The sequence below is a fragment of the Pongo abelii genome, chromosome 17 (assembly GCF_028885655.2).
Source record: "Pongo abelii isolate AG06213 chromosome 17, NHGRI_mPonAbe1-v2.0_pri, whole genome shotgun sequence".
Lineage (NCBI taxonomy): Eukaryota > Metazoa > Chordata > Mammalia > Primates > Hominidae > Pongo > Pongo abelii.
In genome coordinates, this window is record NC_072002.2 from 73,200,149 (window position 1) to 73,220,587 (window position 20,439).

Genomic DNA, 20,439 nt, shown 5'->3' on the forward strand with positions numbered 1-20,439 from the left:
AGAAAATAAACAGAATCAATATTCTTCCCCCACACTCCCCCGCCCCGGTCCCCAAGACAGGTGCAGATCGGGCTGGAGTATGGTGGCACCATCATAGCTCACTGCAGCCTCCCCCTGGGCTCAAGCGATCTTCCCACCTCAGCCTCCCAAGTAGCTAGGACTACAGGCGTACACCACCACACCTGGCTAATTTTTTTTTTTAACCTTTTGTAGAGATGGGTCCTCACTATGTTTCCCAGGTTGGGCCCAAACTCCTGGCTTCAAGTGATCCTCCTACCTCAGCCCCCCAAAGTATTGGGATTACAGGCATGAGCCACTGCTCCTGGCCACCCTTTACTTTTCAAATAATTTTCTTCTTCTTTTTTTTTATTTTTTTTATTTTTTACTAACCTAGATATCCAAAAACTCCGGAGAACCTACTCTCCCCTAGTGTGCCCCACCCCCTGTAACTTTCATGTGAGTCCATTGCACTCTCCCTCCCTCCACTCCACCCTAGTACACACACAGGAATCCATAAGGTCTTTTTAATTATGCACAGTTACAAACACCAAGTGATCTAAGGCAGCTATTGTGTATTATCACCTACACAAGTAATGGTATAGATAGCATTGAACAATCTTGTGCACATTAACTCACTTGGAAGAAAGCAAACCACCTTTTGCCAGCGTGACCAAACAGAAACCATGCTCTGTAATCTTCCTCTGCTGTATCTAATTCTCTTTTTTGGACTGCCTAAGCTGCTTTGATTTTTGTGTGCCTATGAGTGACGCATGTAATAGATGATTCATTTGTTCAATGCAGGATTCTTAATTGAAAGCAGTTTTTCAACACCATAAGTAAAGAGAAAAGTATTAGAAATGAGAAAAAAATCCTGTGTGTGTTTGTTAGCCTTTTGGGAAACTAAGACTTTTTAAATGCTTTTTTTCAATTAAATGAAAATCAAGATCAAGTTATAAATCCTTAAAAGAACAGGGGTTTATAATTCCCATTTTAGCAAGTTATTTGCCCAAAACAGTATGAATAGATGGTTTCTCTTTAGTTGTGCATTTTTGATTGAGTGTTTTTAACTAAACAGTATGTGAGGGGGGTTGCCGTATAGAGCGTAGTTACCTGCTAACTCTGAAATACTAATTTGTCTTTAGAACACAGGGTGGGGGACTGGACAGCTTTTGAAGAATCCAGAAATACTTCCTTCCGAAACTTTCTTTACCTAGAATAGATTTGAACTAATGTTCTGATTTTTTTTTTTTTTAACATTTTCAGATAGCAAAATTACTCAGTGGGAAGACCCAAGACTGCAGAACCCAGCTATTACTGGTCCGGTCAGTATTTTCAAATTCTGCCTCTTCAGTATAAGATTTTGGTTACATGTTTATGTGTTTCTTGTGTATTACTGATAACGGTGATGTCAAGGGACAATGGTGATTGAGTAGTTGACTAGAAACGGAGCACTTTGCTGCCATCTCCTTCTTACTGAAGTTTCCAGGTGAGGTACAGCTGCATGTGCCTTTTCAGATGGATTTCATTATAAAGGAAAACAGCTTGATAACGACAGCAGAATTAAACATTTTTCTTCTCCTTTATAAAAGGGTGGACTATAAGTATAGTCAAAATTTCCTCCCTTCCTTTTTATATGAAGCAAAACCAAGCCCTGTCTTCATAAAGTGTTATCATTTCTTTAGGCCAGGAGTAGTAAATGCATGCCAATAAGTTTAAATCTTTTACAACTTTCAAAAATCTGTGGAAGTTTGGGTGAGATTGTAGCTAAGTTCAGGAGCTGGCAGAGTTAAGAGTTTTGAACTCTGCCGACCCACAGTGTTCTCATGGTCCCCTCATATATGCCGGGTGGAAAAAGAATCAATTCTGATGCAGGCGTGATGACCTCTTAAAACACCGTAGCACACTGTGTTCATAAGGCAGTGTGAGAACCCCACTCCCTGAAGCATCAGGAGACATTTGGTATCTCACACTTGTTAACAAGTCTGTAGAATGGGACCACACTCATCAGCAGAGAGCACACCACCAGCTTTTGTCAGTGGCTATATGAGTGCAGGGAGGTAATTTGGAATTACAGGAGTTGTACTGCGATCAGCAGAAGATTGCAAATTTGGGATTCTTAGACTAGAGGAGCAAAAGGAACTGAAGTTTGTTATATCACATGCTGAGCTAAGAGGCCAGTAGGTAGATTTAAAATTCCAATTTCATGGCTTTAATCTGATTCCATTCAAATTATGTTTTGAATTAGTAAGATACGTCCATTTGAAAACTTTAAAGAGACTACACTGCAAATGTGCCCCGGTAACTGACTCCTGTTAGTTACTTGTTGGATTTGTTCAGTCATTTGGGTACTATTTCCTAGGCAAAGTGCCCAGTAATACCTGGGTAAAAACAGTCCACTTTTTTCTCTATGCGGCTTAAACACTGCCTTACTCTGATGCTTCCTTTTGATATATATATTTGCAGTCACAGTTGTTTATTAGAATATTATTTTCTCTTCTACATCATTAGAACAAGGTAAATTCAAGAAACTATTCTTTTTAAGTGACAAGACTTTTGACATAACTTTGAAGCCTTTTCAAATATTTTTATCACTTATCAATTACTGGCCGTCACTCAAACACTGCTAGTCCTTATTAAATCTTATGAAAATTGCTTAGCATCATAAAGCCAAGTAGATTTGCCCCCAAGAAAGAGCTCTCTGTTTTCTATTAATAAAAGAGCCTTGTTTATTCCTTCATTTTTTTTATTAGTATTCATTATATTGCTTTCAGTAGGAGAATCCGTATTTAGGTAATTATCAACTTAGTGTAGACATTCGGCCTTTGTTGTCATTCAGTTCTAAATATTTGGCAATTTTCATTTGATTTTTCTTCTTGGCTTATAAATTATTTAAAATATGCTTTTTAGTTTCTAAGAGTATGGGAGGGTTGTGCCTATTCTTTTTTTATTGATTTCTAATTTTATTGCATTATGGTCAGATAATATTGTCTATAGAATATTTATTATTGGATGTTTATTTAAAACTTCATTGGAAGCCTGATCATTTTTTGTAAATGTTCTTTTTCTTTTTAAAAAAGAATGTGTATTGTGTCTTTGGTTGAATATAGAGTTCTTTATGTGTCCATTAGGTCAAGCCTATGATGTTCAAATTATCTACATTCTCATTGCTGTTTTGCTATTGGATCTAATCAAGATAGTTTTGTCAGTCTCTGTGGTGATTGTTGCCCTGTCGATGTTGTCTGAGGTGTATATAACTACATTCTCTTTCTCTCTTTGTTCGTATTTGCTGTTTAGCATATCTTTTCTCTCGTGCGATATTTTATCTTCTTTCTTGCCTTTTGTTCAATTGATAGAGTACTCTCTATTTTATTTTCTCTATGTGCTTGCAGGCTGTACTTTCTATTTGTATTCTTATAGCTCTCACATTAAACTGTGTAACCAACATACTTGACTTAGGGTTAAAATGAATCACCGTCTACTCTCCTTAACATCAGGACCTCAGGGAACTTGAATGCCATTCTTCCCACTCCCATTTGCCACGTCATTGTTGGGTGGAATTTTAAAACTACCTTGCTTTAAACTTTCCTAATAGTCAAATAGTCATTAATATGTTTTATCTTTTTTCTCCCTACTGTCCAAACTGATTTAATTTTACCAAATGTAGACAAATTCCTTTGCCCACCATTGGTTCGCCCACCATTGGTTCTTCTATCCATTTTTTTTCTAGGGTGAGTTAGTGAAGTCTAGTCCAGTTTATGGTTCTTACTGTGTGATCTGCTGACCAGAGTATCAGTATCGCCTGAGAGCTTGTTAGAAATGCAAGTTTTCAGGTCCTACCCCAGACCTACTGAATCAGCACCTCTGGGGGTGGGACACCAGTCTTTGTTTTAACTGCTCTCCCAGGGATTCCGGTGCCCCCTCAGGTTTGAGCACTTCTGCCCAGCAGCACTGCCAGTGACAGTCTGAGAGTGGTAATATCTCTTAGTCTTTGACTCAAAAGGTCTCATTTGACCTCTGTATTGAAAGTTCAGCTGATGACAGAAATCTTGGTTAAATTATTTTCCCTCAGTGCTTTGGAGATTCTCCGGCATGTCTTCTGGCCTCCGTAAATGATGATAACAGGTTTGCTGTCAATCTCATTGTCGTTTCTGTGTAGATAAACGGCTCTGTTCTCTGGTGATTTTGAATTTTTATTTGTGTCTTAGATGTTTTACAGTTTCACTATCATCATGTACCTATGTGTGGAGTTCTCTTCATTTATCTTGCTTTGGACTCAGGCTTCTTCAGTATGGGGATTGTGTCTTTCCTCTGTTCTGGAAAATTCTCAGCTATTATTTCTTAACATATTGCATTTTTCCTATTCTCTCTAAGTATCTGTTTCTGTAACTCCTGTTGGACATTTACTTCTCTTTCACATTGTCTGCTTTATCTCTTAACTTTTGTGTTTTCTGTCTCTCACTGCTGTATTGTGAGTTATTACTTAGCTCTTCCAGTTAATTCTTTAAGCTTTTTTTGTAATCTCTTTATCAGTTCATTGTGTTTATTATTTCAGTGACTAAATTTAATTGCTCAAAGTTTTATTTGGTCGTTTAAAATTTGCTTTTGTCTTCATAGTTATTCTGTCCTGTTCTCTTTATCTCTTTATTTATTTTTAATACTTTCATCTCTTTATTATTTTTAAGATATTTATTTCTTAGCCTCTTTCAGATTATTCTATTATCTCTGGTCCTAGGATCATTAAATCTCCCACTATGTCTATAGACTCTCCTTAAGAGTGTAGATTATTGCCTAGTTCAGTTTATAATTTGTGTGTGTGTGTGTGTGTGTGTGTGTGTGTGTGTGTGTGTGTGTGTACATGCATGCAAGAGGGAGAGAGAGAGCATGAGCAAGCTCATTTTTTTTTTCCTATGAGGCTTTTGTAAGTCCTGACCTGTATTTACTGTTAACTTCTTAGCTTGGGTTCATGCACCCCCAGTCAGTATAACTGTGGACCTCATACCCACTTTGGCACAGGCTTGGAGTATGGATTTATTACAGGTCTGTTTCTTTTTGTTTTTCTCCCATTTATGGTCCTGGACAGAAGGTAAGCTTCCTTGCAACTTCCCTGGTCCGGTGGGTAGAGTTTTCTTGTCCCCTTTCCAGATGTTAGGTTTTAAACAATGACTGTTCTTTCTCCATGTAGACCAAAGGCCAAGTTCTATGTCCCCATGGGAGATTAAAACCCAAGCCCCTATGTCTAGGTCCAGTGCCCACTGATTTCTCTAATTGTGAGTCTTTCTGCTTACCTAGTACCTAGAGTTTCTCTTACCAAGTTTTAAAAATATCAGTTCTAAGTAGGCCTAGCGTTTCTACATATTTTTAGGGAAAGGGGACCCTTTCTGTGGCAGCTCAGTGTTCAGCATTCCTGTAAGTTAGCATGCTCTGTGTATAGCAAGTATCACTAGTAATAGCATTTAGTAAGTGCTGTTCGCACATGCTGCTGTCATGAACACTATCTCATGTTGTGTTAACACTTTCATTTTTCCAAGAACTTTATAGTCAGCTGATTTGAAACTCACAGCCGTCCCCTCAGAAAGGCAGGGCAAATGTTGTTATTTCCAATTTGTCAGAAGCTCAGAAAGCTTATTCTGTTGCTGACAGTCCTTGCAAGGGTCGGAATCAGGACCGGAGCCCCAGATGCGCTGGTGTCACTGATGTCCCCATGCCAGGCATGAGCCCTTCTGTGCAAGGAGCTCCAGTGTCACCTGGACAGTGATGATGTGAAAACATTTAGAACCGACTTACACAATAAGGCAGATTTTCATTCTGTACCCAAAACAGGAACACAGATTTAATGCAGAGCAAAAGGGCTTTAATCAACAGAAATGTTCATTTTTCACGTAGACCTATTTTACAAGCTAACTTGTAAGCCAGAAAATGACATTCCAGATTTTCAAGTGAGAACAAGTGATTTAGTCCAATAAAAAAAAAAAAAATGTATGTGTAATCTCTTCAGAAGCTGCACTGGAAGGATGTTTGTCCTGGTACGTTGTTGGAAAGTTTTCAGGAAGAGAATGTAAAAACTTGCTCTTCTTATTCTATCATGAGAACTACCTCTGGAGAGAAAAGATAATGAGTACAAGAGGAAGACAGTGATTTTTTCAGCTTTCACGCATCATTCCCCAGAAGGAGAAAGGCCTGAAATATCTCAACATTTCCACCCACACCTCCTCAGCCCCTGCCAGGAGACAGAGCAGGCAAGGGAACGGGCATCATAGGCTGGGGGCCACATGTTGAAATCTGCTCCTTGGGGAATTTGTCATTTAAGACAGTCGAACTTGCATACACAGTGATGACTGTTTAAGCTTTTTTTCCAACATTTTCAGGAGTAGGGGGAACTGTGATGTAACAGTGATGTTTGGAGAACCCTCACGAATACAGGAACAAACAAAAAATAGTTGCTGGGAATCACAGACTTTCAGAAATAGAAGAGCTGAGTCACGTTTGTTCATCCAGTCAAATCCTTCCACTTAACAGTGAAGAAACTCCTTAGTAGAGAGGATGTGATGCAGAGCCAGCTGATGAGAGTCTACCCAAGAGTGCAGGCCTTCTAACGCTGGCAGGAGTGGAAGGAAGTCACTTTTTTAGTTCCTATGGCGTCATTTTTTTCCTCATGGCACTACCACGGTTTATTCATTGATTTCCTATTGCCTGTTGCTCTCAACAGCTTGTGAGCTCCAGGAGGGAACTGGGAAAGCTACCTTTGGTTTATGTACTGTTATTTTTCTGGCACCTAAAATGCTTTGCACAGAGTAGGTGCTCAAGAAGTATCGGTTGAATGGATGAGAATGAACACCAGAAAGTGAGAAATAAACTAGAGAGGAAATCTTAGTTTGTGATGGGATATACTGTTGGTAGAGCAGAAAACATGATCTCTTTATTGGCTTATGTCGGAACATTGTATTCCTTTTCTTATTTTGGTAGTTGTCCAGGTATTAACAAATTTATACCTTACCTAGACTCAGAATTGCTATGTGGTTTCATCAGACTAAACACTGCCTAAAATAAATAGGATGTGAGGTCAAATCTGTTGTTCAGTGGAAAATCAAAGAAGACTGGCTTAAAAACTAAGAAAAGACCATAGGCAGTATAAATTGTCTATAGATTGCTCCTAAGCTATATAAAGATGATGTATTTATTGCTCTGGAATTACAGAGCAAAACACTGACATGCTCATTTTCTGGAAGAGTGGTTGTTTGTTTTGTTTTGGGTTAGTTTTTTATATAAACATGTCTTAAAACTATAAAGGAGGGAAGTTCATGTTCTTCATTTCTTCTCTTTCTGGTCAAGATAAGTATGGTGAAAGTGTAAGGTTTGGAGTCTGGAGATATTACACTAAGGATCAGTATATTTTATTAACTTAGGCCAAAATGATAACAGCAGAAGTATTCTCTGCTGAAATTCATACTAGTGGCTAAAAAGCAATGAGTTGTTTTCGAGGCTGTCATAGTTAATGTCTGTGTATATGCAAAACCCAATCCTTTTTGCTCATAAAAATATCGTAAGCTTTTTCAGTAGCCAAAACTCAGGGCCCTGACTCTAAGATATTGTAAGCTACTTTACAACATAGCAAATAAAGATTATTTAAATGACTACATTAACATGTTACTCCTTTGCCTGAAGAGATATCACAACTTTTGAATGACTATAGTTAACTCAATTCCTGAGCCCTCAACTGTGGTACTATCACTCTATTTCATAGATAAAGCATTTGAGATTTAAAGAAATCCTTGCCCAAGACCACTAAATATTAAGGGACAAACCTTCTGACTCCTAAATTGAGGATTTTTTGAGAATGCCATCTGCCTAATTTTATATTCCTTGATAGGAGTGTCAGTTCACTTCCCTTTCTGCTCGTTGTATTTCCCCACAAAAATTCGTTAAACCATAATTAGACTTTTCAAAATGCCAGCATAGGTCATTCTGGGTTGTATGTTAGAAGTATTTAGCCAATAGCTCTTACCTAAACCACAGCAAAAAAGAAAAACAGAAACACCCTGACTCATATTCTGACAAAAGTCACTTGGAAAGCATGTTTAGTTTGTGTAGCGTACCCCAAATGGTTTCTCAAATAGCAGTATAGCTGTTTTCAGGGGTGAAAGCTGCATTCAAAGCTGATTAGCCCTCATCAGTTCTAGGACTTTCCCCTGTGTTGTGTAGACATTATCTAATTTTTCCATGGATAATCTGAGAAGTGAGAATTTACGGTTTATGATTCATGAAATTCTCTTGAATGTTGCCTCAGTATACATAAAATTTCAAGTGTATTGTTTGCATTATCTGTATTTATAAATTTATCTTCCAGGCTGTTCCTTACTCCAGAGAATTTAAGCAGAAATATGACTACTTCAGGAAGAAATTAAAGAAACCTGTGAGTAATCATGCCTTCCAAAAATGCTTTGTGTTAGTCATTTGTAAGTTACCACAGTTACTTCAGTGAGAACAACTTGGTTGTTACTTTTATATGAATGCTAAAAATATTACCTTTTCTCACTGCACTTTGATCCTCCTGGTTCTAAAATCTGAATTTTCTTTTTAACAGAAATGGTGAGTGAAAATTAACTCAGTATTACGTATCAAATCACCTGAAGGGTAATTTCCTTATGTAATACATAAAAAGACAGGAATGATTTTTATGGGATATAAAATAATTTGGAACCCTAGTCACAAAATCTGGGGAAGCCTATTCAATTATGCACAGTTATCATATTTAATAAACCTGGATCCCAGTTAGAAAAATGTTCAAGTCCTTCCTTGTAAATGCAAAAGCTTAGTTTCAACTACAGTGTAATATGAAGTTATATTTAATTATAATAATTGGCAGTATTATGTCCAAATGTAATTTTCTGCTTATAATTATCCCTGGTAGTTTAAAACCTAGAAACTCTAAAAATTTTTATGGGCAATGTTTTAAATTATAACATTACATTTTCTAATGACACACCATCCCCAAATTGTTCAACATTGCATCTTCTGTTTTACTTTCCAATTCCTCCTCAGCAGTTTTCTCTTCCATTTTCTCCATCACTATGGTTACACCTCTAGGGAAGGGAGAGAAGCGACTGCAGCTCAGACCCCCTCCAGTGGCCTGGGCTCCATTGCCATCTCTCCCTGCCTCCTCCCCTCAGCTGGTTCCTCCTGCCTGTGAACATCTCTGAATGGGGCACAATGTCTGCTCTCATTTAGGGGTTTTGGTCTCTGTTCCAAAGTCCTGATTCAAGAGCTTGCAGATAACTGCTATTGAAATGATTCTTTGCCTTCAAAACTCAAATGATCACTGAAAATTCCACAGTTTTCTTTGTGAGTCACGTCCCCTGGTAATGATGATGACTGTGGTCATCACCCAGTCTCACTCTATGGCTCTCACATAGCAGTGTCTGCTACCCGGAAACCATCTCTGCAGATTCATTCTTACAGCCAGACCAAGCCTGGACCACCTCTTTGCAGGAGGCAGTTGCCACAACCTTGGTCAAGTGTTTTGTTATTTTCATGTCAGCGGACCATGCTTTGGGCTGCTTTCCCCACACTTGGCATAATCAGGATCCCACTCCCCCTGGCAACAAAATGGACTTGAGGCACCGTGGATTATATCTACCACCTGGCGGCCCTGCCAGAGTTGAGCATGGATGGGCCCAACCTGGCCAGGTGGAGATTATTATAGGTTTTGACTACCTGGGCTAAAGTCTCTTGAGTGAAGCAACAGATACAGTTGACTGCCTTTCAGTTGCCCTATGCTGGAGAAGTGCCCACAGTTGTTTATTAAAGGGGGCAAGGAGGATGTTCTCCTTCGCAGCAGAGTTCTGACTTTCCTGAGCATCGCTAGTGGATGTCATGTGTCACATCGTGACACAGCGAGGCATTCCGTCTGCAAGGGAAAACCCCTAAAGGAGAGAATCTCAGTTGGAGCCATTTGTCATTGCCTGTTTCTTTGAGGACTGCCAACTTTTCTACCATTTGTTGTTGTTTTTATTAGAAAACAAAGTGTGTATTTACTGTATGATTATGTGTTTTCTTTTGTCTTTTGTATAGGCCGATATCCCCAATAGGTTTGAAATGAAACTTCATAGAAATAACATATTTGAAGAGTCCTATCGGAGAATTATGTCTGTGAAAAGACCAGATGTCCTAAAAGCTAGACTGTGGATTGAGTTTGAATCAGAGAAAGGTCTTGACTATGGGGGTGTGGCCAGAGAATGGTTCTTCTTACTGTCCAAAGAGATGTTCAACCCCTACTATGGCCTCTTTGAGTACTCTGCCACGTAAGTATATGGCCACACCCAGAGTGGGTCCCTCACTGAGACAGTTGTATGAATTTAAACAGAATGAAAGGATAAGCAGCTCACGAGTTCGAGATGCATTAACTCTGCTGAGTTTATTCTCTCCTCACCCGATAGCCCCTTGCAAGTGTAGAACAGGTTCTGACTCTACCTGATGGAATAGTGTACTCTGAACATCTAACATTGATTTTTTTCCTTGTCTATTGGGTTCATGGAGTTGAAATTGAAAATGTGGGTAATTATGGTAAGGAACAGGAGGTGATTTTCATTTGCAGTGTTCAAGAGGAGGACTTGTCAGTGTTAGAATTCAAAAACAAAGGAGGTGTTTTTTGAACAAGAGTCGTTTCTGAGGTCTCTGTGTAAAGGCAAAGTGTAAGGACTTTGAGGACCTAGGACCATGGCCTGCTCCTGTAAGGAAAGAACCAGGTTTCCCCTTGCATTAGGATTTCATCATTGCCAGGCTTGGAAACTGAAGCAGACTAAATTGCTTTCTGAGCAATTAAACATTGGCTATTTCCAGGCAAGCCATTCCTCCTTCAGACTCTGAATCCTCCAAGGGTTGGGTGGCACCCAAGCCCCCAGTAGAATAGTCATTGACCTTGCTGAAGGGCATTTGTCATCACTCCAGCCCTGGGCTCTAAGGGGACGTGGTTTCCCCCACGTCTCCCACCTGGTACCAATCTCCTGGGGGCTCATTTGGAAGGCAACCTCAGTACATTGTTCTCGGTTGCTCTAGCCAAGAATTGCCCAATTGATTTGTTGTTATTGTTACTGAGTCCCGTAAGAAAGCCCACTATGTACAATTTATCCAGCTGTTGAAAGTGGAGGTCAGGGTGGGGAGAGACAAGATCTTTACCTCTCCTCCACATTTTCAAAGATACCCCCACCGGAGGAATCTGTCTGTGATCCCAGTTTGAAAACTACTGATCCGCATGATTGTGAACCAAGCAAGGTCATTTGGACAAATCTAAACATTTGCAGGTTTGCATCATTGAGAGAGCCATATCCTATTCCTAATCCCCTTGAGGCCTTTTCAGAGCAAAGTAGTGGTCAGAAGACAGACCAAGGGTTGGGCCCATAGCAAACATCTTATGGCCAAGCCAAAAGCCTCTGGAAGGAATTAAACTTCCTTCATCACAGAGACGACCTAAAGTACTCACATCTTTGGGAATCTCTACACAGCCCCTTTATTATGTGGAGCTTCTCATCTCCCCAAGATATTTGGCTGAACCATATGAAATAGACACTTTGTAGGTCAAAAACAGTCAAACATCAGCAGTTTCTTATGGTTTAATGAACTTTAGAGTGCACATGCGTCAGCCTCCGTGGTGGGTCATGGTTGAGCATGTGGTAAGTCAGGTCCTCTAGCCCACACCTTTTCCCACTAGGTACAGAATGCTAGCAAGCACACTGTAAAAGTTGAGTGACAGGTGGCAAAGAAATATGCAAAATCTTGCATTTGAAAGTGTGATTGGGCTTTTCTTCTCTTTCTCCTCAAAAGGGACAACTACACCCTTCAGATCAACCCTAATTCAGGCCTCTGTAATGAGGATCATTTGTCCTATTTCACTTTTATTGGAAGAGTTGCTGGTCTGGCCGTATTTCATGGGAAGCTCTTAGATGGTAAGTCTTGAAGTAATAAAAATAGGTCAGTGCTGCTTGCGGTTCGCTGGTAGGTGTCTTATCTTTCGCATCATGGGTTTTTAAGCAAAAGCTTCACTGGTTTACTCATAAAGTATTTTTATGTTTTGCCCATAATGGATGTGCTTTTCTCTGGTAGCTTATTTTGGGCACTGAAGACATAGTGTCTACACACAGTTAAAAACAAAAGTTTTTTTTAACTTTAGTGTAAAACACAGAACATTATGTATTTATACATTTGTATGTTTTCTGGAATAACTTTAGTGAAAGCAAGATTTGATAACAGATGGAAAAACTAATTGAAAAGTTAATTAAAATGATCTCATCCATCTAATATCCTGTGATTATTGCATTTGTCCCCAAATTATTTTTTTAATTTGAAGGGACTAAATAATTTCAAAATAATGTTACCGCTCAGCTAAGACATTAACCCTGAAACAAATAACACAAAATAATTTCATTCTTATTTAAAGCATATAAATCATGGAAGAATTTCAAGGTACCTTGAAAGTTAGAAGTCAAACCCTCTACCTGGCAGTATCTATAGGCTTAGAGACTTCTAAAAGATTTGGCCAATTCAAAATAGTGTCCTTAAGAAAACACTACAGAAATCATCAGTGAGGAAAAAGCATTAGAAATATTTTTTAAGAGCTTGGAGGTAGAGTGCTTGAGGCTGGGAAGAGGGAGAGTAGGATTTGAGATTGACATTGCAGTAACTTATAAGAAAGATATTTCCAAGGGAACTGTGTTCATTGCATTTATGGAGCCTTAGCTATTCTAATAAATAATTTATATACCCTCTGTACTTTTCCCATGAATATGTTTTTACTGTTAATTGGTAGCTGATATTGATGCTCTGATTTTAATGCTTTATTTGGTAGGAGGGCGACAGTAAACACTTTTTTTCCTCTAGAAGGAAACTAAACCACACACTCTTTCCATGTATGTATAGTGTGAATATATTTTAATTTCCAGCTTTGGAGTCATGCCATAGATTATTTCAGCCTGTCACATTCACTGCAGCTTTCTCAGAAGGTCAGTTTAGTGACCGTATGCAAGTGAGAAGATGCTATTAGTTGCTACAGCATCTTTAATACTCTCGATAACAGGGGGTAATAGAGAAGCATAAGATATGATCCTGACCTTAGTCAGCTTATGTTTTAGTCGGGGGGAAAAGAGATGAGAACAAAACCAGAAGAATCACAGTGATAGTGTCTGAGCAGAAGGGAATGCATTGAGTCCTCAGAGGAGAAAGTGACTTGGCTGGAGGCTCGGGGTTTCTTTCCCAGGATGAGCTGCACCTCGGAGGTGGGGTAGCATTTGAGCATTCAAAGGCTGGGGTCATTTCAGATGAGTGAGGACCGGCCCAGAGTCAAGGCTCTGTGGAAGAAGATGGGCGGAAGCAAGAACCACTCAGGGTCTCAAGGAGCCGGCTAAAGTGACCCCCACAAGAGTGATCACGATATAAACCTGGAATTGCACATTTAAGAGTCCAGTTGCACATAGATGGGCCTAGTCAGCAGTGTCTTCAAATTTCCCACAGATGGGAATGTCCCTGTCGGCAGGGCTCATTCTGCACATCTGTCCACTGCTCCCCCTGGTCGGCTTCATGTTTTTACTTCCCCAGACACTGGAGTCTATTGGAGCCTGTATAGGGCCACACTGAGCCAGGGAGAGTTGGCCTGTACTGTAGAGGGTGGGTGCCTGGTAGGGGGATGAAGGAGCAGAAGCAGGAGCCTGGGGTGCCAGGTCTGGTGGGGTCAGGGCCCCCTGTGAGGAGGTGCGTGATGCCTTTGGATCAGGTGAAATGGAGGCACCTGCAGGACGCCTGAATGGTGGGAGGCCGACCTCGCTGCTGTTGCCTCCCTGAGGCCTCTGCCGTCCCTCCCCGGGAGGTTGCACAGGCCCTCTCCAGGGCCTTCCCCATTTCCAGCCTGCCCCCTTTCTGTGCCTTCTCCCCATCACTGCCCAAGCAATGATAACAGAAGACAGATGGAATTTCACCTGGCCTTTCACTGACTCCCCACTGCCCTCAGAGAGCACCCCAACTCTCCAGCACCCCATGTGGGCTGTGCACTGCCGGCCCCTTCTTTGGCCTGTCTGCCCACCCTGGGAAACTTCTGGCAAGTCCCCAGGCTTGTTCTTCTGCTTAGTGTGCCCTTTTCTCCCCCAATTCCTATGCCTGATTTGCACTGCGGACTCTGCTTGACCTTGAAGCTCATCTGTCACCTCCCAGAGGCCTTTCTGGCCCTGCTCTGCTGCGCTGTCTCGCTTAGCACAGCTGCCCTCCTCATGCCACTCTCCCCCTGATCTCGCCTCCTCGTTTGTGCTGTACTGCAGAAGGCCCTTGGTTACTCCGTCCTGGTTTGTCATTTACATTGAAAGCAGGTTAATCTTTTCTTTCATGCTCTGATACATAGCAGTGTCAAAGACCTGAAACTAAACCCAGTGTTTACCGTATTTTAGGTTTCTTCATTAGACCATTTTACAAGATGATGTTGGGAAAGCAGATAACCCTGAATGACATGGAATCTGTGGTAAGTAAATGCACGTCACACACTGGCCATCACCAGGCACTTGTGTGTTATGGGAAGGTATTGGAGAGCCATATTTGTAGTCTCAGCCACTTTTATGGATGTTGCATTCCATGTGAACAACAGGAGACATTTAATTGTTTGAAAAGTTCATTGATCTAATTCTTGTAATAAGCAAATCATTGTTCACATTTCCTGGGACCATGGTACCTAGGGTGGATACATCCAAATCCCAGTTGCCTCTGCTTACCCGGCACAGGACTCGTTTGAACCTACTAAATCCAAGAGACAGCTGAAGATCTATGGCAGCCTGTGTTTTCTATAAAAACTGCTGCTACTGAATGTTTAGAACTTCATCCGCTCTCCCTCTGTTTCCTGACCTCATAAAAATGGCAGAGGCAAAGGTCAAAACAATAGGAAGAATATCAGGCAGACATCCTAGACATGGATGAGTGACGCCACAGCTCAGGCAAGTGAACACTTGAGACGTTCTCCAAGTAGTGATTTGGGTTTTCGTGTTGCATTTAACATTAATTTTACCTAGACAGACCATTTTAGAGTTGGAAGGATTTTATTTTTTATTTATTTATTTTTTTTATTTATTTATTTTTATTTTTGAGACGAAGTCTTGCTCTGTTGCCCAGGCTAGAGTGCAGTGGCGTGATCTCGGCTCACTGCAACCTCCGCCTCGCGGATTCAAGCGATTCCCCTGCCTCAGCCTCTCGGATAGCTGGGATTACAGGCACACGCCACCATGCCCGGCTAATTTTTTTTTTTTTTTTTTCCTATTTTGGTAGAGACGAGGTTTCACTATGTTGGCCAGTATGGTCTCGATCTCCTGACCTCATGATCCTCCTTCCTCATCCTCCCAAAGTGCTGGGATTACAGGTGTGAGCCACTGCACCTGGCCAGGATTTTCTATAAAACAAAAATTGATGTTCTTTTTATAATATACCTCCGCTTCTGTTTTTCTTTTAATGTACCTATTCCCCACATCTACCTCCAGAGTGTATGGGTGTTTGCCCACATGCCAGTACACACACAGGGCCACTGGGAAGCGCGTTTGTCCACTTGGGGTATTTGCAGCTCATTCGTGTTTGCTCACTTGAGTTAAAAAGCCTCTGCATGACGTCACCTGGCTGTGATACCAACTGTATCTTGGGCACAGTTGGGTAGATGAGCTGTGTCCTTGGCCCTGACCAGCGCTGATTCAGTGTTTCTGTTACTCCTCATTGTATGAAAGGAGAGGAAGAGGCCAGCAGTGCCCTTGAACCCACTGCTGGTTTGCCAGTCATGGTGGGTTGGGATGCACACCCGTGATTCCAGTCACCACTTTCACCTTGTATTTGTGCTTTCTGCTTTCGTCACTGTATGATGAAGCAGCTAAGAGCGTAGGAATTTCTCTTAATGTCTAACTTTATACCACATGCTGACAGTTAGTGCCTAAAATACAGTGCATGTATTATTTTTACCCTCTTCACAGCCCGTCGTGTCCCCAGCAGGAGAGACCATGGAGGGACCAGGGACAGGCGCTTAGGCCTGTGACTGCTCCTCTGGATTCTGAAACCAGAGCAGCCACCCTTTTTGCTGACATTAACCTGGAGAGTGATCAAAGCACAGGAAAGGGGATAACTTAAAACTATTGGTATTTACTTAGTTGGAACATTATTTTACTTATTTTTTTTTTAGAGATAGAATCTTATTCTGTTTGCCAGGCTGGAGTACAGTGGCACAACCATAGTTCACTGCAGCCTCCATCCCCTGGCACAAGTGATCCTCCTGTCTCAGCCTCCCAAGTAGCTAGGACCACAGGCACACACCACCATGCCTAGCTAATTTCTTATTTTTTTTGTAGACATGGCATCTTGCTATGCTGCTTAGGCTGGTCTTGAACTCCAAGCCTCAAGCCCTCCTCCTGCCTCAGCCTCCCAAAGCTGAGGATTACAGGATTATAGGCATGAGCCACCAAGCCCAGTCTAGAACATTCTTTATCCTTCCTATTTTCCTCACTTTCACTCTTTTTTTAAACTTTATTTATCTTTTATGGAGACAAGGTCTCACTATGTTGCCCAGGCGGGTCTCTAACTCCTGGGCTCAAGTGATCCTCCCACCTTGGCCTCCCAAAGTGCTGGAATTACAGCAATGATATTTTCACTCTGAAAAGATAGAAAGTATATTGACCAGCCTGGCCAATATGGGGAAACCCCATCTGTACTAAAAATACAAAAGTTAGCCAGGTGTGATGGCACACGCCCATAATCCTAGCTACTCAGGAGGCTGAGGTGGGGGAATCACTAGAACCTGGGAGGCAAAGATTGTAGTGAGCCAAGGTCATGCCATTGCACTCCAGCCTGGGTGACAAGAGTGAAACTCCATCTCAAAAAAAAAAAAAAAAAAAGATAAAAGAAAGTATACTGTTGTCTGTATGTTAAATTTTGTAGACCAGTACAGCAGCTCCATCCACCATCCAGAGTAGGTACCTTCCACTGTGCATCACCAAGGACAGGATTTAACTGCAAGCCCACTACAACTAAAGCAGTTTGTTTGTTTATATTTTAAATTAAAGAGGAAGGTTTGGTTTAGGTGGAGCAGGAAACATTGCATTAGTAACGTATTTCTTGAGCATTCTGCACAGAATTACATTAGAATGTAATTATTTAAAGAAGTCAAACACGTTTGTATTTTGGGGAAAAAAAATGCTGAATTTTCACTCCTGTGTCATCCTGAAGGATAGTGAGTATTACAACTCTTTGAAATGGATCCTGGAGAATGACCCTACTGAGCTCGACCTCATGTTCTGCATAGATGAAGAAAACTTTGGACAGGTACGTGTAGGTAACCCTGGGAACTCTTCTTTAGCTTTCAAGGGGCATTTTCTTCTTGACAGGCTGTAACACAACTTTGCTGGACAATCAGAAACAACCAGCAGGAGCTGCAGGTGTTAATTTTCATCTCATTGTAGCAGCACCTTCTTGTCATGCTAGGAAGCCACACTCCAATTACAACCATTTCTCTCTTCCAGCAAACTTACAGAAATTCCAAGAGGCCTTGGGGGCATGAACCAGCACCTCTTCTAATCCAAAGCAAATGTGAATGTTTCATTTGTGCCTCAGTTTTAGAATTTAGGTACTTTAAAAAATAGTGCTATTGTTGACTTAGCAATGTAAATACATGACCAGGAGTGGGTGATGTTGGAAGGGCCATTGGTTTTTCTCTCTGTCTTATAGTTCTGTTGTCATGGCGACATTTGTCTTGTGGGGCTCAGCATGGCAGGCTCAGGTTTTTTCTACCATTCCGTCTGCTTTGCCCCCACGCTGTTATTCAGGCTGGATTCATCCTCAAAGTCAATTTCAGACTGGTCAGCAGGGATTTGGATGGGCCACTAAAAGTTTATTTCAAAGATAAAGTTGCCTGCTTGGAATAATTCTCATCATGCTAAGGATCTATACGATGTATTTGTCTCAAATCTGAAGCCTTTGCTTCATCTGCCACTCAGTAATAATGGTGCAGCTTGGGAGGTGTTCTCAGGATATTCTCTGACCCTGGTACCTGTCCTTCCACAAAAGCCCAGAGGTATTTCCCATCTCTCAGACTAAATCTCCATGGCTATGAAATTAATTAGACCATAGAACTCATTGTAATGGTTGCCCTCTGAAAAATGAAATAGACGTGTTCTTTATTGCTAGATGTCAAAGATTGCTAGAGAATCTTCAAGAAAAGAAGCTGATGCCACTAGAGGATTTAATAACTGAGGGTAAAAATTGTTGGATAAGAAAATAATCACATTAATATCAAAATCACTTGTTATTCCCATGTCCTGTGTTTGAGCCAGGGAATTTCAGTCTCCAGTGTGAGTCCTGGTGTGGGTGGAACTTGGGGAGTCCATAGTGCCCTTCAGTAGCTAGGTGAGGCTCAGAGAAGGACTTCAGGCACCAGAGGCAAGAGACCTTGTGGCTTAATGTAAATGATCAAGTCCTTTAAAAATCTCCTTTTGTGCCCCCTCCCCACTGCCCCCCCTTTCCCAGCCTCCTCCCCACCCTGCAGTGTTGTGCTTTATGCCTAAGAATCCTCACAGACAGGCGGACACTGTTCTCCTGCATGGGGACCTTGTGATGGGGCAGGGAGGAGTCTTTTCAGCTGCTGCCCCTCTGGTCTCCAGCAGCCACCCCAGGACCAAGAGCACTAGGTGTCTCCCGCCCTGTCTGCCTCCTTCCTCTGCTGCCTTTGACAAGAATGGCTCACTCCCTGCAGAGACATCTGCAAGGCACAGTGCCTTTCACTCCGAGCTCTCACCCCTCCCCGCTGGTCTCCAGTCCCCTGGAAGTGCTTGCTCCTCTGCTGGCCCTGTGAATGCAGGTGTCACCCTGCCAGCTGTCCTGCACCCACTGCCTTTTTGTCTCACCCTTGCTATCTGAATGTTCTAATCCTGCCCGTGGTTCCAGCTGCATCTGTCTGTGCTTACCACCAGCCTCTTATCTCAGGCCCACGTCTGCCTTCCAGCCTCCAGAATTCCCAGGTCTAATGGCCTCCTCAACTGCTTCTCCTGAGAGGCTCACGGGTCCCAGTGCTAAAGCCACTTTTTCCTCCCCAGCCCCCACATCGGTTATGGTCTCAGTACCACCATTGTCCCCTCCCACCTGACACTTGGGCGTCCCCTCAGAATCTCCCTCTCTCCTCATGCCGTCTCCCCTCCTCATGCCATCTCCCCTCCTCATGCCATCTCCCCGTGCCCAGGCTTGCTGTGCCCTGTGACTCCCCGTCCTTGGCACGTCCCTGTCTGTGCACTCCCCTAGCCCTGCCCCGATCACTTCTTGACTGCTGTTCTCACAGCCTCCTGTTGGCCGCCCCCTTTCCTGCTTTGCTGCTCTCTAATGCCCCACTAGCTGTGAGCCCCTTATGGACTATTTCTGAAACGCAGCCCTGAAAATGTCCTTCTTCTACTTGGCCATCTTGTGACCTTCAGCATAAATGAAAACTGTTAGCAGGGCGTATGACCCCTCATAATCCAGACCTACCCACCTCTGGCATTACCCTCTGACACCTCCTTCCTGTCAGCCTGTTAACAGTGTGCCTTCAAGGGTTTCCCCAGAGATGCCTCAGTGCCATGCTGCTGGCTCGACACTGCCCACTCTGTACCGATGCATTCTCGTTCTCTCTCCTATCACCTCTTTCCCTGCCATCCTCGAGGTATTGACTGATGAGCTGTGTGCTGTACGCCCCGTGAGGTCTTCTGGGTCTCTCCAGTGCTCAGCATGTAGTTGATGCCTACCAAGTGCTTATTGAGCAAACGAATGAGGAGTGCTAACCTGGCTTATTAAAAATATGAATAAGGTGGCAAGTAATAGAAATCCTAAGTGTGAGAAAACAAAATCAGTTGAGTCTTGGTGGCTTTTTTTAAAAAGCCGGACCTATTGAAGGGTCTTAAACTGCCAATTTTCAAACGATTAGACATGGTTAGTCACCCTGGAAGTATTTTCCTTTCATTTTTAACATATGAAGGAAGGAGTGGAAGTAAAGAACCAAGGAAGACTGAAAACCAGTCTTGTGTGTCAAATGCATTAAAAAAGTCTTTTTGTGGATCCATTCATAGAAAACCATATGACCAAATTAACCCAATTCAGAAAACTATTAACAATGCCACAGTCAGAAGGAAATGATCTGGGAAACCTCCCTAATTACATTTAAATGTAATTGTTTCCACCTCATAAATGAAAATCAAACACAGGGTGTTGGAGTTTTTAAGCAGGCCTCTAATAAAGCTTCTGATGATCGTTCAGGCCAGATCTTCATTAAAAACAGTTCTCAGACTTCCTCGTTTAATATTGTGAATTCTTCTTCTGACTTTTGGGTAGGATCAAGTAGAGTAATGCATTAATCAAAACAGACCCATGAGATGAGTAAGGAAAGAATTAGGAGGTGCCCAGTTTGTTGAATTACTGCCTTGCCTT

The 20,439-nt window shown here is 41.9% G+C and overlaps 1 protein-coding gene across 9 annotated transcripts in view; it reads left to right on the top strand.

The window, feature by feature from the left end:
• Positions 1 to 20,439, top strand: part of NEDD4L (NEDD4 like E3 ubiquitin protein ligase) — a 363,402-nt gene that overhangs the window by 317,942 nt on the left and 25,021 nt on the right. For all 9 annotated transcript variants that reach the window (XM_054537491.2, XM_024235708.3, XM_054537492.2 and 6 more), the window contains 6 exon segments: positions 1,264 to 1,322; positions 8,345 to 8,410; positions 10,069 to 10,298; positions 11,818 to 11,939; positions 14,424 to 14,494; positions 17,221 to 17,316. In XM_054537491.2, the coding sequence (XP_054393466.1) occupies positions 1,264 to 1,322; positions 8,345 to 8,410; positions 10,069 to 10,298; positions 11,818 to 11,939; positions 14,424 to 14,494; positions 17,221 to 17,316 (644 nt within the window).